The following is a 16,925-nucleotide window of genomic DNA, read 5'->3' on the forward strand; positions in this document are numbered from 1 at the left end:
GTTTGTGCTGCAATATTTTAATTTGTTAGTGCAAGGCTGTTCGGGGAGGAGGCGTTTTGCTCTGCTGAAGGTGCTCTCCTGCATCTGCTTGGGCAGTTGGACTGTGGGGGCAAGTCTGGGGCCATGGGGGTGGCAGAACCCCCCAGCTGGCTCACACCAGGGATGCCAGGGATGCAGCTCCTGTGGGGGAATATCCCTGTATATTGCTATATATAGTGTGGCTTCTTCCAGTTTAATTCGTGCAGGAAAATCCTGGGCTCCGTATTCTGGACTTTGGAGCGGTGCCGATGTCACAAGACCCACTGCAGAAGAAACCCTCCAGACTGGGAGGGTTAAAGATGAAGTGGGGCATGCACCTCAAATTTGCTTGAGTGGGAGTAAGAGAGCAAGAAAAAGTGTGGAAAAGACTCCAGATGGTGATACAGCAACTGTACAGCTCAGGATGGCACCTGGACAGTCCCTTGGAAGCAGGAGAGCAGTCCCCTGGGAACCAGCCTGCTCTCCCAGAGGCACGGCCACTGTGTCCCAGCACAGGGTGTCCTGGTGTCCTGGTCATCGGGGGATTCCAGGCTGTGGAAGCACTGGGATGGAAGGCAGCTGCCCTGGAGCACCTGGCACACGGGAGCCTCGTGCCAGCTGTTGCCCCTGTGAGGGCTCGCCAGGTCAGAGAGGTTGTACTGGATTTATCAAGGACGTGGCTCGGTGATGTGGCCGAGCAGGAGGATCCCAGCAGCCTGAGAGGAGCAGGTCTGCAAGGTGCTGAGCTGTCCCAGCTGGTGTTTTGTGGGTGTGCACCAATTTAGGCAGCAGCTCTACATCTGTCTGTGTCCAGCACAGCTGGTAGGAGCCCAGTGTGGGTCCCCCAGCCCACCACAAAGCCAGAACCAGCGTCCCACCCCAAACCCAGCCCCTCATCCCTGTAACTGCTGCAACCTGAGTGGAGAACTGATCAGAAGCCCATTCCCTGCTGCTTTTCAAAACCAGCAGGCTTCAGGACCACCAAACCAGAAGTATTTTTCTGAAATACATCAGGCACAGTAACAGTGCCAGGATAGATGAAAACATGAACTTGCAGGGGGAAACATGGGGATGCTGCTGAGGCAGCTGGTGTTGGTGTGCCTAGGGTGGGTTCATGTGGGAGCAGAGGCATGGAAGTGGGTTCCCAGGCTGCGGCACATGAAGGAAAGGTCTGCAGAGAGACCCACAGTTTAGGTTTGTCCTCCCAGCCTGACCTGTGCCTCCTAGGCAGCTTCCTGGAAAATAAACAACTGATATTGTTTATCAAGCATAATTGCAAATTGGGATAATTTCTGAGAGCAGACCTAGAGACTGAAGGGAGCTGTTGCTGAACGTCAACATCATTTCAGCAGCTCTGTTAGTCCCAGCAATTAGTTCCAACCATTTGGAAAAAGCCAGTGGGAAAGTTTTCATTTTGGCATAACTTAGTGATAAAAGTTAGTGATAAACTCATTTTCACACGGACAAGCACTGCTTTTGTAGTCACTTACAAGGCTCCTCTCCAGCTGCTGGAGGGGAGAGAGGCAGTGTTATTTATCTCCTGGGCTAGGCACAGTGTGCCTTGTGAGAGGGGAAAATCAGTCAGTCATGAGCTTTTGTGGATAGGACAGCTTTGGTCACTGCCATGGGCTGGCTAGCACCTGGCAGGCAGTGTGGGCAGCAGGTGGTGTGGGCAGCACACCCCAGGCTCCTGCTCCTGACCAGTGTGAAACACCTGCTGCTTGGACTTCATTTCACTGCCCAGTGAGCTGTCCTGGGCTGCTCTTTGGAGCTGCAGCTCCCACCTGTGCCTTGAGCACCGACACCAAATCCTGCCCTGGGCTCTGCTAGGTGCAGGAGCTCCCCACTCCCTGACACAGACCTCAGTTTTATGCCACTCAAGGTCTCTACAGGGGCTCTGGAGGCTGCACTTTAAGTAATGGATGCATTTGCCCACTCTCAGCATTTATCAGTCCCAGTTTGTTGTCCAGGTCCATCCAGGTGTCTTTGCAGAGGCGAACAGGGGCAGGTTTGGTTCTTTTCCTCCCTGCCGGCTCGGGGACCTCTCTCCCTGCTGGTCCAGCTGTCCGGGGCTCCCTGCCCGCAGCAGCTGCCCCATGGCCGCAGGGACTCCTCCCAGCTTTCCTTCCCGCTCCGAGTCCTGGCTGCTGCATCCCCGTGTAAGCAGGGGTGGACTACTTGCCCTGTTACCCTTGAAGCACCCAAGCTCCCAGCTCTGAGCTGCTGAATGGAATTCAGCTGTGACGAATTCACGTGGCAGGCGAGACACAGGAAGCTCGGTGGAGGAGAGGGAAGACCCTCCCTTTAAAGGGGGAGGAGGCAGCAGCTTTTTGCCCGCAGAGCAAACGAGAGGTCTTGTTCCACTCCCGCTTTCAGTTTCATTTCCCCCCAGTGCCCTCCTTCTTGCCCTCAGCTCTCTCTCGAGGCTCAGGCGCCATGGCCGAGGCGGGTGCTGTGGCCAAGCTGAAGGACGAGCTGACCTGCCCCATCTGCCTGGACATTTACAGGAACCCCGTGTCCCTGGGGTGCGGTCACAGCTTCTGCGAGGAGTGCATCCAGAAGGATCAGAAATGCCAGCAGGGCTCTTCCAAGTGCCCGCTCTGCCTTTCCCCCACAGGCCCCACTGGGGAGCTGAAGCCCAACTTCCATCTCCGCAACATAGTGCAGAACTTTCTGGATGCTTCTGTTCATCAAGGGGAAGAAAAGCAGAAAGTGCAATGCAAAGAGGAGGAAAGTTCAGACCAGCAAGAGGAGGTGATCCTGTGTGATTTCTGCCTTCAGGAGCCCTATCCAGCCGTGAAGACTTGCCTGACCTGCGAGGCCTCCCTGTGCCAAGCCCACCTGAGCAAGCACAGCACAAAGAACACCCAGAACCACGTCCTGGTGGAGCCCTGTGGTGCCCAGGTTTTGGCTGAGAGGAAATGCCCCCAGCACGGCAAATTGCTGGAATGCTACTGCGAGATGGACAAGGTCTGCATCTGCATGCTGTGCTCCGTCCTCAGCTCCCACAGGGAGCACAAGATCATCAGCTTAGAGGAGGCTTTTGGCCAAGCACAGGTAAGAGGCTGCCGGGACAGCGGCTCGGGCATGGATTGCATTAGGAAAACCACGGGGGGCTGCGGCGCGGGGAGCTGCCCGCAGCACAGGGCTGGAACTCCTCCCGAGTTTCAGAACTGCAGACCCAGCGTGGGGTTAAATTCCCATCTTGGGCTTTTATTCTCAGTTTAGTCTCAGGTTCCCTCTGGGCTTGCCCCCTGGGATGTAAACCGAGATGTTGTAAATACTTTCTTCCCATCCTGAGGGGAGAGTTTGGGGAGAGTGGGACCAAGTGCTCGTGGCTTTGGTGCACTTCCAAGCCAAAGATCGGCCTGAGCCGCAGTTATGCAAAGAAAATTAATGAGAGAGTAACAGAAAGGAAGCTGCCAGCAGCAGAAGTAGCTTTATGTGTGGCTATTATACATGAACAGTTTTCAGTTTCAAATTGTTGTTCTTGTGCTAGTAATTGAGGCATTTGTTCAGGGATAAAATCTTGCAGTAAACCTTTCTGTATTGATTTGTCCTGAGAGCATTTAGTGAGCAAACCTTTGGCAAGTCTAGCTTAGCCCATGTCTATAAAATTGCTGGTTTCATGCATGTATGTGAGTCCTATCCTGATATCTCCCACTGGTAATATTTGTAGCGTGTTTTTCCCGAAACTCTAAAAGAGGTGAAAAACTATGAAGCTGCGCTGGATCGAAGCATAGCAAACTTACTGGAACAAGCGGAGGAAGTAAAGGTTTGTTCCAAGACCCATATCACTTTGGGGATGGTTGCATGCTGGTAACTAATGAGATAAGGTTTTCTTTTGCCCTTTCCCAGATCATGGATTCTGAAGCTTTTTTTAGATCCTGGGTGGTTTCTAGTGTATTTTTGAGTTTTCTTCTTTGAGGGAGGATGATGAACAGCTTTCTTATCCGTCTGGGAGGTACATTCTTAGTTAAGCTTGAAAGTTGTTGTTAAATCCGTGCCTCCTGATGAGTGATTGGTGTGTGGCTTTTTTATTTTTCCAACCTTATTCAACTTTTGTTACTTCTCTCATCCCGGAAAAGAACAGGCCCTTTTCTGAGTGAGAGCTCGTGTGGAAAATGTCCCTACACAGTCCCTTACAGCTTTGAAAGTGTTTTCTTAATAGGTTAAGGAGGGTCTGCAGTGGCAACGGCTGGAGAGCCTATTCAAAGAGATCAGTCTGCAGTTAGAGAAAAAAAAACGTGAGATCCTGAAAGCTCTCAGTGACTATGAGAACCAACAAATTTCTCGGATTCACATGGAGTTAAAGAACCACAGAGAGCAGAAGCGTTCAGCCAGCCATGATATTCAGGAGCTGGAGGCTCTGAGAAATCAGAAAGATATACTTCTTTTCACCAGGGTACCTAACAGCATTCCCCTTCCCAGAGATACACAGCCCTTGGGCTGGCCTGTGCCGGTGCTATGCTAATTCTACTTTCAAAATGTCGTTACAGGCTTTTACAGCAATTCAAGCCAGGTAAGATCTTCCCAAGGTTTAATATTTTTACTGATGATCTGGACGAGGGGATCACGTGCACTCTCAGTAAGTTGGGTGGGAGTGTTGATCTGCTGGAGGGCACGAAGGCTCTGCAGAGGGATCTGGATGGGCTGGATCGACGGGCAGAGGACAACTGCATGAGGTTCAATAAGGCAAAACGCCAGGTCCTGCACGTGGGTCACAACAACCCCAGCTACAGGTGGGGGAAGAGTGGCTGGAAAGCTGCCTGGTGGGAAAGGACCCGGGGGTGCTGGTCAGCAGTGGCTGAACAATGAGCCAGCGTGTGCCCAGGTGGACAAGAAGCCAATGGAATCCTGACCTGTACCAAAAATAGTGTGGCCATCAGGCCCAGGGAAGTGATTGTCCTTCTGCACTGGGCACTGGTGAGGCCACACCTTGAGTGCTGTGTCCACTTCTGGGCCCCTCATGGCGAGAAAGACATTTGGGACTGGAGCGTGTCCAGAGAAGGACAACTGATTTGGGGAAGGGTCTGGAGAGTCAGTCATGTGAGGAGTGGCTGAGGGAGCTGGGGGGGCTCAGCCTGGAGAAAAGGAGACTCAGGGAGGACCTTCTCACTCTCTCCAACTCCCTGACAGGAGTGTGGAGCCAGGTGGGGGTTGGGCTCTGCTCCCAGGGAACAAGGGACAGGATGAGAGGACATAGTGTCTCGCTGTGCCAAGGGAGATTGAGTTGGACATTAGGAGGAATTTCTTCACAGAAGGGGTGATTAAACATTGGAAGGGGCTGCCCAGGGAGGTGGTGGAGTCACCATCCCTGGAGATGTTCAAGGAACAACTGGACTTGAGACTCAGTGCTCTGGTCTGGTTGACAAGATGGGAATGGGCCACAGGTTGGACTTGATGATCTTGGAGGTCTTTTCCAGCCTTAATGATTTTATGATTCTATGGTTCTACGATTCTTTCTGCATGTATTAGGGAACGGAAGCCTGTTCCTATCACGGATGATGTGAAAGTGCCAAACCCACCTATTGCTTTGGATGAATCAAAAACACGCAATGTTCTCTCCCTTTTCCAGCAATTCCTTTCAAACATGGAGTCCTCAATTAAACCACCACCTGGTAAGTGATCATTTCACTATAGCAAAAGCAAGATGGAAAAGTCAACAAAACATCTTTAAGAAAGGGTTGTAATACAAGACACCAAGTACACGAAGTACCCCTACAAGGGTTGATTCCTAACTTTGTGTGCTTATTTGCATACAAATGCAAATGTGTGTACAGAAAGGGAAACCTGTCCTGGGTTTCAGTGTTTTGGGGCATGCTTTGGATACACCCTGTTAAAACAGGCTCTGGGCAAAGAGGTGTGGAATTTCTAGGAGTTTTCCGTAAGGATTTAGAGAAGATAACAGCAACTCCTCCCCTGTCTGTGGCATGCCTTTGATTCAAGGGGAAAGTTGAGAACTCATCACAGCAGCAGCAGGTGGAGTTTGTTAACGACATAAATACTCTGCTCTTTCTGTGCAAATAATTCTGCTTTTTGGTAATGCTTTGTATGCTCAGCCTACAATCCCAGAGCTGTACATGGTGGGGCATTTGTCCAACTGAATCGAAAAAATCAGGGTTCCCTTGTTACTGCTGTCTTGATGGTGCTTCAGCCCTCACTGACAGTGAGAGTGAGCTGTGGGTCAAGGCTGAGACAGCTGGGGTTGGAGCGTGTGTGACAGTGAGTGATGTGCACACCCATCTGGCCACCATCTCTACAGCCTTGGGTACACTAAGAAGCACACTGTGCTAAAACTGAAAGAGCAGCATTTCCCAAAATGTGCTGTCCACCCACCTCAGAATTACATAGGAGCAGCTAAGAGAGTGCAGAAGGTGTTTCAGTTAACATATGATTTGGGTGGGTTGGACTTGGGTGACTTGGATGAGTTGGATTGGGAAATCCAGCTTTCATCAATGCACAATTATCTGTTAATCATAATGTGTTTTTTCTCTTTCTTTATGTTTTAAAGTTGTGCGGTTATCAGCTCCTCACAGCGGTACAGGTGGACCCCAGCATCCACATTACCAAACTATTTTTATCCCTTCCTCTGGCTTCTCTTTTGGCTGTAACTCCTCCCAAGGCAGCTCTTCAAATTCTGCTTTTTCCTCTGCCGCTGGCTTCTCGTTTGGCTCTAGCTCTTCAAATCCTGCTTTTTCCTCTACCACTGGCTTCTTGTTTGGCTCTAGCTCTTCAAATCCTGCTTCTTCCTCTACCACTGGCCTATTTGGCTCTAGCTCTTTGTTCAAATACTAGCTTTGGTGGGTTTTCTAAGAAATTCTGAAAAATTTGTAAAACCTGTGGGTTGAGATAAGAGCAGTTTGATAACTGAAACAAAGCAAAATATAATAATAAAGATACAACTACTAATGATAACGGTAATAGAAAGGAGCAAAGAGAGTGAGAAAAGCCAACTAAAATAAGTGATGCACAATAAAATTGCTCTCCACCTGCCCTTTCTATGATGTGCAGACATTGTTCCTGAGCAGTGATTGGCCCCTTCTGCCTACCTCCTGCTGTTTATATACTGTGCATGGTGTTCTGTGGTGTGGGATATCCCTTTGGCCAGTTTGAGTCACCTGCCCCAGCTATGCTCCTCCCCAGCTTTCTTGTGCAGCTCCTCACTAGCAGAGCATGAGGCACTGAAAGGTCTTGACTTAGGACCCTTGCACTGCTCGGCAACAGCCAAACCATCCATCAGTGGGTTATCAACATTATTCTCCTACTGAATCAACTGTACCAGCTACTGAGAAGAGAATGAATTCTATCCCAGCCAAAACCAGGACAGAACTCAAATATGTGCAGTGCTGTCCCAGACATGCAGAGTGTCCAGGGTTTCTGGGAGGTGAACACCAACAATGAGAGCTGCTGGAAGCTTGGAATCATTTGTGCCCTGTCTGAGTGCTGCCTGCAAGTGCCTCACGATTACCTCTGCGTGTTCCTAGGCCAACAACCTCGAAGTGGTATGGGCAGACTTGGACTGCTGAAGAAACACCCTGCCTCAGGCTTATAGAGACAGTAAGCATCCCTTTGAAGTATCCAGTCCATGCTGCCATCAGCGTGTCTGATGGCTCTTTGAAGCTCCTATTTTGATGTGGGGAGAAGGTGTTGCTTTGTATTTCCAGGCCTAGGAATTGGGACCGTTGCTGTATAGGGGGAGGGTTGTTAAGCTGTCATATCAGAAAAGGGTTTATGGGTTGCTGTGATGGCCTCTGTGGGGTATGTCACTGCCTCTTACTACAAGAGCTTCTCTCTTATTTGTTCTGTTAACCATGATGGAAATACTATTAAGTTGCTCATTTTTGCTCGGCTGTATCAAATACTGTGTTGGCAGCATGTTATTAAAGTAATTCAGTTTGCAAAAGTCAGTGGCAATTGATTTTGTCCTAAAGTTGAGAGCACAATAGGAACTGCAACAAAACTAAGCAGCAGCAATGTTGATCTTGGCTCTAAGGCAGCAGCTTTTGCCTGTGCCCATCCTGCCCAATCAAAGGCATCCGATGCAGAAGCAAAACCGCCTGTGCCATATGTGGTCTGGATTAGTAAATTTTTATGCTTGTCCAAACACCTTGGGGAGGAAGAGATGATATTCCTGCCAGTTGCTTGTGTTTCTGCTGCCTTCAGACGCAGTTATTTGCATGAAGCATCCCAAGCAGGAGCTCTTCACCCCAGCAGGGACAGTGAAAGACCTTGAGGGACGCTACAGGTTTGCATATGCTAAAATACATTCATGTTTAGTCCTGGAAGGAAGCTGTGTTTTTTCTTTTTCATTTTATACACCAAAATGATACGGAAAATCATGCAGGTGGAGTTGGGTCTCCCAAATGCACCTGCAGTGGCTGCTGCTCTGCCTCGCAGTTGGTACAGGCACAAAGAGGGATAAGCAAGGCTCATGACATGGCACAGGGCTATTCTTATCCTAGAAATAGTGCCTGAGAGCTTTTACCAACCCCCACTTTCCTGTCAGCTGGCTGCAGGTAGATCTGCCTAAACAAGTCCCAGTCCAACTTTCCTTTAGGTTCTTATTTTACCCCTATGGAGCACCTGGGACTGTTGGGAAGTTGTAGGCTTACCCCTGCTAGGCTCATTCTCATCCAGGGTTAATCTCAAATTTGCTGCCCTTGTTGTGGAACGGAGAATTTTTCGGGGAGGAGGGCAGAAGGCTGCAAGAGAATTGTCCATCTCGTGCTCACCCCAGCACCCCTTGCTCCCAGCATCCCGGTGGGAGCCCACACCAGCGCAGTGCTGCCCGAGACTGAGAGAAAACTTTCCAAAGTGGCTGCCAGGGCGTCCAGGAACTGTCGGAGGGTGGAGCCGGGGGAGGGAACATCTCTCTCCGTGAGGGGAGCGGAGAGGAAGTACTTGCAGCGTCTGGGCTGGGTCTCCCGCCTTGTCAGTTTCGTTTCTCGCAGCCTGGGTTAGGCGCCCTCGCTGCAGCCATGGAAAAAGCTAGTGCAGAATTTGAAGGGGGTGCCAGCCTGGAGGCCGAACTCACGTGTTCCATCTGCCTGTGCCTGTACAAGGACCCAGTGTCGCTGAGCTGCAGTCACACCTTCTGCCAGCAGTGCATCAAGAAGGTGCTCACAGCCCAGAAACAATCGCAGGCTCCTTTAACCTGCCCCCTGTGCAGGCTCCACCTGGGGCCCAACCTGGAGCTGCAGAAGAATTTCCACCTGTGCAACATCGTGAAGGCATTTCAGGCCAAGATTTCTGAAGAAAAACAGGGCAAGGGCTCTGAAGAGGGGGAGACAGAGGTGTTCCCCTGTGAGTACTGCCTGGATGAGACCCAGCCAGCGGTGAAAACCTGCCTGGTCTGCGATGCGTCCTTGTGCCAGGCCCATCTGAACAAACACAACTCCAAGGCTTCCTACCAGGACCACATCCTGGTGGAGGTGAGAGCAGGCGGTGTGGCGGAGGAGAGGAGGTGCCCGGAGCACGGCAGGATGCTGGAATGCTACTGCAGCCGCGAGGAGCAGTACATCTGCGTGCTCTGCGCCATCAGGGGGGCCCACGTGAACCACGAGGTCCTCACCCTGAAGGAGGGACATGACCAGCAGCTGGTAAGGAGCTCTTCTGTCCCCACGGCTCCTGCGGGGTTTGGTCCGAACTCCTGACCTGGAGGGAGGAAGCCACAGGAGGGGCAGTGAGGCTTTCACCAGGGAATGGGGATTGGGACGGGGGGTGAGGGCAGGCAGGCAGCAGCTCCAGGGATTTAATATCTGCCCCAGCGGGGACTGGTGCATTGTGCTGGAATTTGCTTTTCTTTTCCTCATTTGTGTTGCCAGAGCAGCCTGGCTGGCTAAGCAGAGGGAGAAGAGCAGAGAAAGGTGTTTGGGGCTGCCCGGGACAAGGCTGGGTAAATCCCTCAGGGTGTGCTGAAATGGGAGAGTGAGAGGCAGCCCAGGGCCCTGCTGTCCCACATGCTGAGGTGCAGCCCCAGGGAACTGCCAGCCCCTCACTGGGGTGTTCCTGGCTGGAATTAAGTATTCCTTCAGGGATTAGAAAATCTCTTCCTCCACAGAGCCTCGGGGATGCCACTATTACTGAACTTTGGGTGGGGAAACAGGTTTTCCCACTTGAGGCCCTTCCTTTGAGCTCCCTCCTTGTAGCATGGTGGGAGTTGGGCTCTGCTCCCAGGCAGCAAGGGACAGAGGATGAGAGGACATAGGCTGTGCCAGGGGAGATTCAGGTTGGACATGAGGAGGAATTTCTTCACAGAAAGAGCGATTAAACATTGGAAGGGGCTGCCCAGGGAGGTGGTGGAGTCACCATCCCTGGAGATGTTCAAGAAATGACTGGACTTGGCACTCAGTGCTCTGGTCTGGTTGACAAGGTGGGGATGGGTCACAGGTTGGACTTGATGATCTCAGAGGTCTTTTCCAACCTAATTGGTTCTGTGATTTTGCAGTTCCTCCCTCTGCCATAAATTTTGCTGAGCCAGTGGCCCAGCAGATAGAGAGACATGGGGCCTCCACATTCCTGCTTCTGAGTCCAGCTGCTGTCCTTGAAATGCTCCAGAATCAGCTGAGACTGAGGGCATAAAATGCATTTGCTGTGCTCAATGCCTTGCATTTGAAATTTTGGGCTCAGTTTAGAGCCTAAGGAAAAGACCATACAGGAACCCAGTGGCTGGGCAGGAAATGCCTGGCTTACTCTGAACTTCAGGACAGGTCACAGCCTCCTCAGGAATTAGCAGGAAGGATCCTTTGCAGTTATCAGAAATCTCCTCCCTCACATTACATATAAAAAATTCAGAGCTGCCAAGCACAAGTGGGCTGTGTGAGACAGTGGCCGTTTCCTTCATCCCTGGAGCTGGTAAAGGAGCAACACTGCCCTGTCAGGAGGGGAGCCATCCCTGTGGGTAAACTGAGATCTCTGCTGCATATTCCTCTTGGGTGGTTATTTTTAAAACTCCCCAGGATAGCCAGTGAAATCGGGAATGGAGCTCTTCAGGAGGAATTGTAAAGGGGTTTCGGTGAGAAGAGCCTTGATCAAATTCGATTGTTTGTCTTTTAATGTTTCAAAAATTAAAACTTCTGTGACAGCTGTGACAACTATCTCATGGAAAATCTAAACTTTCTGACATGATTTTTATTAAAAAAATGGAAGTCTGGGAGGTGTGTCTGTCATGGCCATTCATGGGTGCTCAAAGTGTGAAAACACTGCTGGAAGCAACCAAAGCCATTCAGAGACTATCTAATCCCCAAAGAACAAAGTTTACTGTCTCCTCAGAACTGTGCTATTGTGCAGTTCCACAGCACTCAATGATCATAGTATCCCTTAGAATAAACAGCAGGATGAGTAAGTACTGCTGTTTTGCTGATTTTCAGAAAAGATAATTGCTTATTACCTTATCCTCAGATCCCACAGCTGCTGACAGATGAAAACTAAGGATTTGGACCACATTAAGGCAGGCACATATGAAGATTCTGTGAAGCTTTAACAGATAAAGTGAGATTTATTGATTTAAAATGAAATTTACTTACTCAAAGGGAAAGTTATTAATTAACCTACCACAAAGTCACACATATATAAAATTTAAACAGTTTTCTGTTATGCCCCATCTTTACGAGGAGGCGAGTGAACACAGTTTATTATAGGACTCACTGGTGAAAGGGGGCAGGCAGAAGGTGCCTGTGCCATTTCAGCTCCACAAACTGCCAGTCTGGTTTAAAGCTGTCTCTGCTATGAAGTTCAATGCTGTCTTTCCTTCTGCTAGACTAAACTCCTGAACAAGATGACACGTCTGCAGCTATATGAAAGGGCCATAGTTACTGCCCTAGAAGATCTTCAAAAAAGTGAGAATCAGATCAAGGTTGGTACCCAGATCATTGCTAATTCAGAGCATCTTTCCTTCACAATTTCCCACAGTAAGTGATGGCAACTATGCTGTTAAAAGCAGATGAATAGAAAGTGATATAGTCCAAAACAGGGAAAACAGTGGTGTTAGAAACTGCCAGAAGCCAAGCTTTCTCACAGCCTCCCAGCATAGCTCCACAGGAGCAACCAGCTGGGAGATTCCACCTTTTACTGTAGTTGCACAGGTTACAGAACTGGCAGACCACAGATTGTATATATCATTATATATTTTTAAAGTTTTCTACCCATTGAAAAAAAAAGAAAAATAATTTGCATCTACAGGTGGGGTTTTCAGTGTGTACAGATACAGTTCTCACATTGGTAGCTGAATTTTATCTGATTTTGTTACTATATCAGGATGAATTTTCATAAGCCTCTGTTTAATCAGATATTTTAAGCAAATGCTTATTGTCCGCTTCCTTCTAACGCCAGTGCAAAGGATAGATACAATCCAAATTGATAAAGAGAGGCACTAAGCTGAAGTGTGGGGTTCCTGAGCTAGTGCCCCATTTTCTTAATCTCTTCATTTAGACCAATACAAAGACAGTGACTTCTCAGATACAAAAGCTGTTTGACGAGATAAAGACAGAGTTGATTAAGAAAGAGGAGAAGATCCTGAGTGACATTCAATTGAATGAGAAAAAACAACTGGCATACATTGACAACTTGAAGAAGAATATGGAACATAGGAGAGAGGAGGTTGAGCGGAATCATCAGCTTTTGCAGAAGCTGAGAGAGCAACAAGATATTTTCCTCTTCTTCAAGGTAAGCAGTGACATTCCATTTTTCTTCATGGATATGCCTATTTCTCAGACAGCTGCCCTTTCTGATAATCACACTAACGATTTTTTTCCTTTTTTTTTTTTTTTTTTTTTTTTTTTTTTTTTATTTTTTTGGCAATCCTCTTTGTAGGAATTTCATGTAGCAATACTGGCCACAGACAGGTATGTTCCACCCGTAAAAACTTGCTTTCTTCTTTGAAAAAATATGGTGTTGATAACTGGAATCAGACCCCACTGCCTGTGCCCCTCAGTGCTGCCACCCTGTGCTGCAAAGCTGCTCCCTATTCCAGCGAGACAGAGGGCACCACATCCACACAATTAACAAGGATGGAGAGATACCTGCCTGCTGTTCCAGTGGTCCCTTTAAATTTCGGTTTCCTTGCTGGATTCTGGTGAAAACCACCCGCATTTAATGCCAGAAAAATGTTTGTATCTGAGATGAAGCCCATAGGGTTCAGTTTACAGCAGTGCTCTCTTGGATGTGCATTGGTGACCCTCCTTCAGCTGAGTCCCAGTGAACAGCCTTTGGCTGCAGAGGTAACTGGCTCATTTCCAAGAAAGTTTTTGGTTTGTGGACAAGCTTAGTAGCTGGAAAGATTTATTATTGCTTCTCTTGCAAGTGATACGTTTAATTTATAACTTATCACTTCCTAAATAACTCCTGGGTGTCAGCTGTAATTCGGTGGTGCACATCCACACTGACAGTAAGTTAGAGATCCACAGGAGGCTTTGCAGCAGCACTGAAGGCCTCAGCTGCATGAAGGGCTGGCTCAAACATCTACCTGGATGTTAAGATGTCATCTCTGTGACTTGTACAGATTAAAGCTGAGTTTGAATCATCGTGTACCTTGGGGCTGTGCTCCCAGCAGGGCAGTCTGTTACTTACAGCTGTGCTGCACGTCAAATTCTAGCCTGTGGGATCAAAATCATTTTCCAGGAGCCTGGACACCATTTAGTATGTTTGGCATTTTTGTTCTGTCACGGCAGCGGCTGTTCTACGACAGCATCAAGTCAAAGCACTGTTCACACATTGGTATCATCAAAATGCCTCCCCCTTTCTCCCTATCAGCATTTGAAAGTTACCATCCAGCTTTGGTAATTGCCAAAGGCAATTGCCAAAGGCATTGCCAAACAAATAACAGTATATAACAATTGTTATATAACAACTGTTTACCCAATACTTCATGTTGCCAAAGCACCCTCCTCTTTGTAGAATCCTCCGAAGAATCCCAGTGAAGAAGTCTGTTAGCTTTTAGTGCTAAATGGTTTTCCTTGGTGAAACGACTGTCTGTGCCCTAGGATTCTGCGCCAGAATTCAAACATTTACAGGGCAGATGTGGTGGTGGTGGAGGAGATGGATGGCGTCGGGATTCGCCGCTACCAAGACAAGATACGGGACTCCATGAAGGAACTGGACTGTATCTTCTGGGAACTGCAAGGTGAGCTGCCCCGACCCACCGGCCTTGCGCCGCTGACCCGCTGGAAAACAGCGATCCATGGGACCCAACAGTCCTGGCTGATGGCCACTGACCAGCATCTGCTTTAACCAGGGTGTGTATGTGGCCTTGAGGGGCTGATTGTGGATTCGTGTGGGATCTCGGGAGTGTTGGAAAGGGGAGGGAAAAGGGGGCAGAAAGACTGTGTCTGCAGAGAACAAGGAAGAAGTCTGTTCTAAGCAGTGCAAGGCCAGTTTCTCCTCTGGCCCCTGTGATTTCCTGCTCCCACCAACTTCCCATGTCTTTGGGTGCTCAATCATGCTTTCAAGAAGTGTGCTCTTCATTTGCCCACCCCATCCCCACCTAGTTGATCTCTGACCATGAGATCCAGGGATACAGTACCAAGCCCTAAACTTGAATTTCTTGCCAGCTTTGTTAAACATTCTTCTCCATTTTTTTTTTCAGGTAAACTCACCAAACAAATGAAGTGTAACAGGTAAATCCTTTTCTTTACTTAAAAAATGATCCTGACAAATTTCTCCAGCAGTTTTTTATTTAAGGACCCTATGTCCTGTGCTTCTCTGCTTCAGTTTCAAGGAGAACCAAGCAGAGTCTGGAAGGCTGTCCTTCCTCTCAAAAGAGGAGGGTCAGGTCTATTCACATCTCTTATTTCACTGTTAACAAGATGTGATTTGTGTTTCATGAAGCACTAACATTCAACACCGTTTCTTTACAGTGGGGCTTTGGTACCTCTTCAAACTCCTAAGTGTTAGAAAATACTGTTTATTCCTCAGGACTCTGGCTTGGTGCTGTGAGCCTTACAGAGAAAATCTCTCACCTAAAAATGTGAACAGCATTTTGTTGCATGCATCTCCTCTCCTTGCCAGAGGTGAACCAGCAGACGTGCAACCTCAAGGCACAGCTCTCAAAATCTGCACTGGGCAGAAATCTCTGGGAACTCACCAGAGAAATCATTTACCTTCAGCCTGAGGGAGACACTGGGTTTGCTTCAGCACTCAGTAAAAGTCTGAGCCTGTTCCAAGGAAAGACCACAGAGGGGTTCCCACCAACTGAGCAGAAGCTGGAGCAAACCCAGTGCCTGAAAGGATTCCCAGACAAATCCAAATGCTGCAGGAGGTATGAAATGTGTGAACAGTATTTCTCTTAAGACAGCACTAGTCCAATGCTCAAATATATTTCTGCTGGGCGCAGTGGTGCATCTTTTCTCCTAGCTTTTTTGAATAAATGTTACTTAGAAGTTATATAAAAGATTTTTTTAATTTTTTTTTTTTGTTTTGTTGCTGAAACTGCAGTTTGCAAACAAGTTTTTCTTAAGCCATAAATTTTAAAGAAAATCATACTTTCTTCACCACTGTGGCAGTTTGAGCTGTTTGGCAGTTTTTAATTTTTGGAGCAAATCTAGAGGTATATTTTTTAATCAGTGTACATGTCCATTCATTTGTCTTGTGAGCTCAGTCTTCTACAGTCTTCTACAGGCTGTGCTCTATATAGAATGAGACAGCTACTCAAAATGGGAGAGAAAATAAATATAGTTTTCTGAGGCAATGCAAAGCTCTACTTGGCAGCAACTTGTCAAGTATGTTATTAACACAGCAATAAAATATGCCTATTATTACAGTAAGTGAAACTTTTCTGTCTTGTGTATTCCTACAGCACAAACCAAAGCAAAGGATCGGCGTGTGACAGATATAAACAAAATTTTTGATTCACATACGGCCAGAAGAAAAAGAGAGGTGAAAAACAAGATGGAAAGGAAAAGTTTAATATTGTTAAAAATTACCTTTAATAATGAGAATCTGCCAAATGTCTTGACCTCCCCTATATCCCTGGCATTCAAATCAATTCTGTAGCATACGCAAATTTAAAAAAGAAGTGCTAAGAATTAACATGAACGTAAGAAAATCTCTGACTGCTGTTGTTTTCCAAACTCTGGGCTGTATCATCTCGTGGTTCTCATTATACTTGTGCACTATTATTTGTGGTGATTCTGTTGTTGTCATTAGGTGGCTGGATAACCAAATAAGTGGTGCAGGTAAGCAAGGCTGCGTGATTTCATACCATTACCAGGAATTGGTTTTTGAGAGCGTTGTTTGTAGATGGCTGCAGTAGAAAGCTGTTCAGGACCATGCTACGGGTTTGGATTATCACATTCAACACAAGTGTCTTGGTAGCAGTGTATTATCTTTGTATGGATCAACCTCTAGGCAACGTTTCAACACTTCCGCAGAGTGTTCAAAGAGCCATGGAAACCACCACGGTCAGTAGCACACAAAGATGGTTTATTGGCCACATCTCCGTGGGTACAGATCATAGAATCACAGAATATGCTGAGTTGGAAGGGACCCACAAGGATCATCAGTTCCAACTCCTGGCCCTGCAGAGGACACCCCAGCAATCCCACCCTGACCCTGAGAGCATTGTCCAAACGCTCCTTGAGCTCTGTCAGCCCTGGGGCCGTGACCACTGCCCTGGGGAGCCTGTTCAGTGCCCAACCACCCTCTGGGGGAAGAACCTTTTCCCAATATTCAGCCTAACCCCTCCTGACACAGCTCCAGCTGTTCCCTCAGGTCCTGTCACTGGTCACAGAGAGCAAAGATCAGAGCTGCCCCTCTGCTGCTCTCAGGAGGATGTTAAAGACCATAGTGAGGTCTGACCTCAGTCTCTTCCAGCTGAACAAGCCAAGTGACCTCAGCCAGTCCAGACCCTTCACCATCTTCATGTCCCTCCTTTGGATGCTCTCTAAGAGCTTTATGTATTTTTTATATTG

The 16,925-nt window shown here is 48.1% G+C and overlaps 2 protein-coding genes across 5 annotated transcripts; both read left to right on the forward strand.

The window, feature by feature from the left end:
- Window positions 1–2,204: 2,204 nt before the first annotated feature.
- LOC113986791 (E3 ubiquitin-protein ligase TRIM21-like) lies at window positions 2,205–7,928 on the forward strand. 4 transcript variants are annotated; one of them, XM_039385293.1, is made up of 6 exons: window positions 2,205–3,075; window positions 3,698–3,793; window positions 4,190–4,423; window positions 4,518–4,540; window positions 5,497–5,639; window positions 6,533–7,928. In XM_039385293.1, exons 1-6 carry the CDS (start codon window positions 2,455–2,457, stop codon window positions 6,814–6,816), a joined length of 1,401 nt encoding a protein of 466 aa, XP_039241227.1. In that variant the 5' UTR covers window positions 2,205–2,454; the 3' UTR covers window positions 6,817–7,928. The 4 variants fall into 4 exon arrangements, with proteins under 4 accessions (XP_039241227.1, XP_039241228.1, XP_039241229.1 ...); XM_039385294.1 differs by having other exon boundaries at window positions 5,597–5,639; XM_039385295.1 differs by lacking the exon at window positions 4,190–4,423.
- A 1,014-nt stretch (window positions 7,929–8,942) lies between these two features.
- LOC113986711 (E3 ubiquitin/ISG15 ligase TRIM25-like) lies at window positions 8,943–16,085 on the forward strand. The gene is made up of 7 exons (XM_027718661.2): window positions 8,943–9,620; window positions 11,780–11,875; window positions 12,451–12,684; window positions 12,832–12,863; window positions 14,001–14,140; window positions 14,603–14,633; window positions 15,812–16,085. The coding sequence occupies exons 1-7, from the start codon at window positions 9,000–9,002 to the stop codon at window positions 15,861–15,863; spliced, it is 1,206 nt and encodes a 401-aa protein (XP_027574462.1). The 5' UTR covers window positions 8,943–8,999; the 3' UTR covers window positions 15,864–16,085.
- The last annotated feature ends 840 nt before the right edge of the window (window positions 16,086–16,925 follow it).

This window comes from Pipra filicauda, unplaced genomic scaffold (genome assembly GCF_003945595.2).
Source record: "Pipra filicauda isolate LSUMZ 115617 unplaced genomic scaffold, ASM394559v2 scaffold3_size10097308_pilon, whole genome shotgun sequence".
In the NCBI taxonomy this organism is placed as follows: domain Eukaryota; kingdom Metazoa; phylum Chordata; class Aves; order Passeriformes; family Pipridae; genus Pipra; species Pipra filicauda.

What these genes read in the sequence shown, in the direction of transcription:
- LOC113986791 (XM_039385293.1), top strand. Translation starts at nt 2,455, where the DNA reads ATGGCCGAGGCGGGTGCTGTGGCCAAGCTGAAGGACGAGCTGACCTGC. An exon ending in AGGCTTTTGGCCAAGCACAG is followed by an intron (nt 3,076 to 3,697) that starts GTAAGAGGCTGC and finishes TAATATTTGTAG; the next exon opens with CGTGTTTTTCCCGAAACTCT. An exon ending in TTTACAGCAATTCAAGCCAG is followed by an intron (nt 4,541 to 5,496) that starts GTAAGATCTTCC and finishes TGCATGTATTAG; the next exon opens with GGAACGGAAGCCTGTTCCTA.
- LOC113986711 (XM_027718661.2), top strand. Translation starts at nt 9,000, where the DNA reads ATGGAAAAAGCTAGTGCAGAATTTGAAGGGGGTGCCAGCCTGGAGGCC. An exon ending in AAAGTGAGAATCAGATCAAG is followed by an intron (nt 11,876 to 12,450) that starts GTTGGTACCCAG and finishes CTCTTCATTTAG; the next exon opens with ACCAATACAAAGACAGTGAC. An exon ending in ATATTTTCCTCTTCTTCAAG is followed by an intron (nt 12,685 to 12,831) that starts GTAAGCAGTGAC and finishes TCCTCTTTGTAG; the next exon opens with GAATTTCATGTAGCAATACT.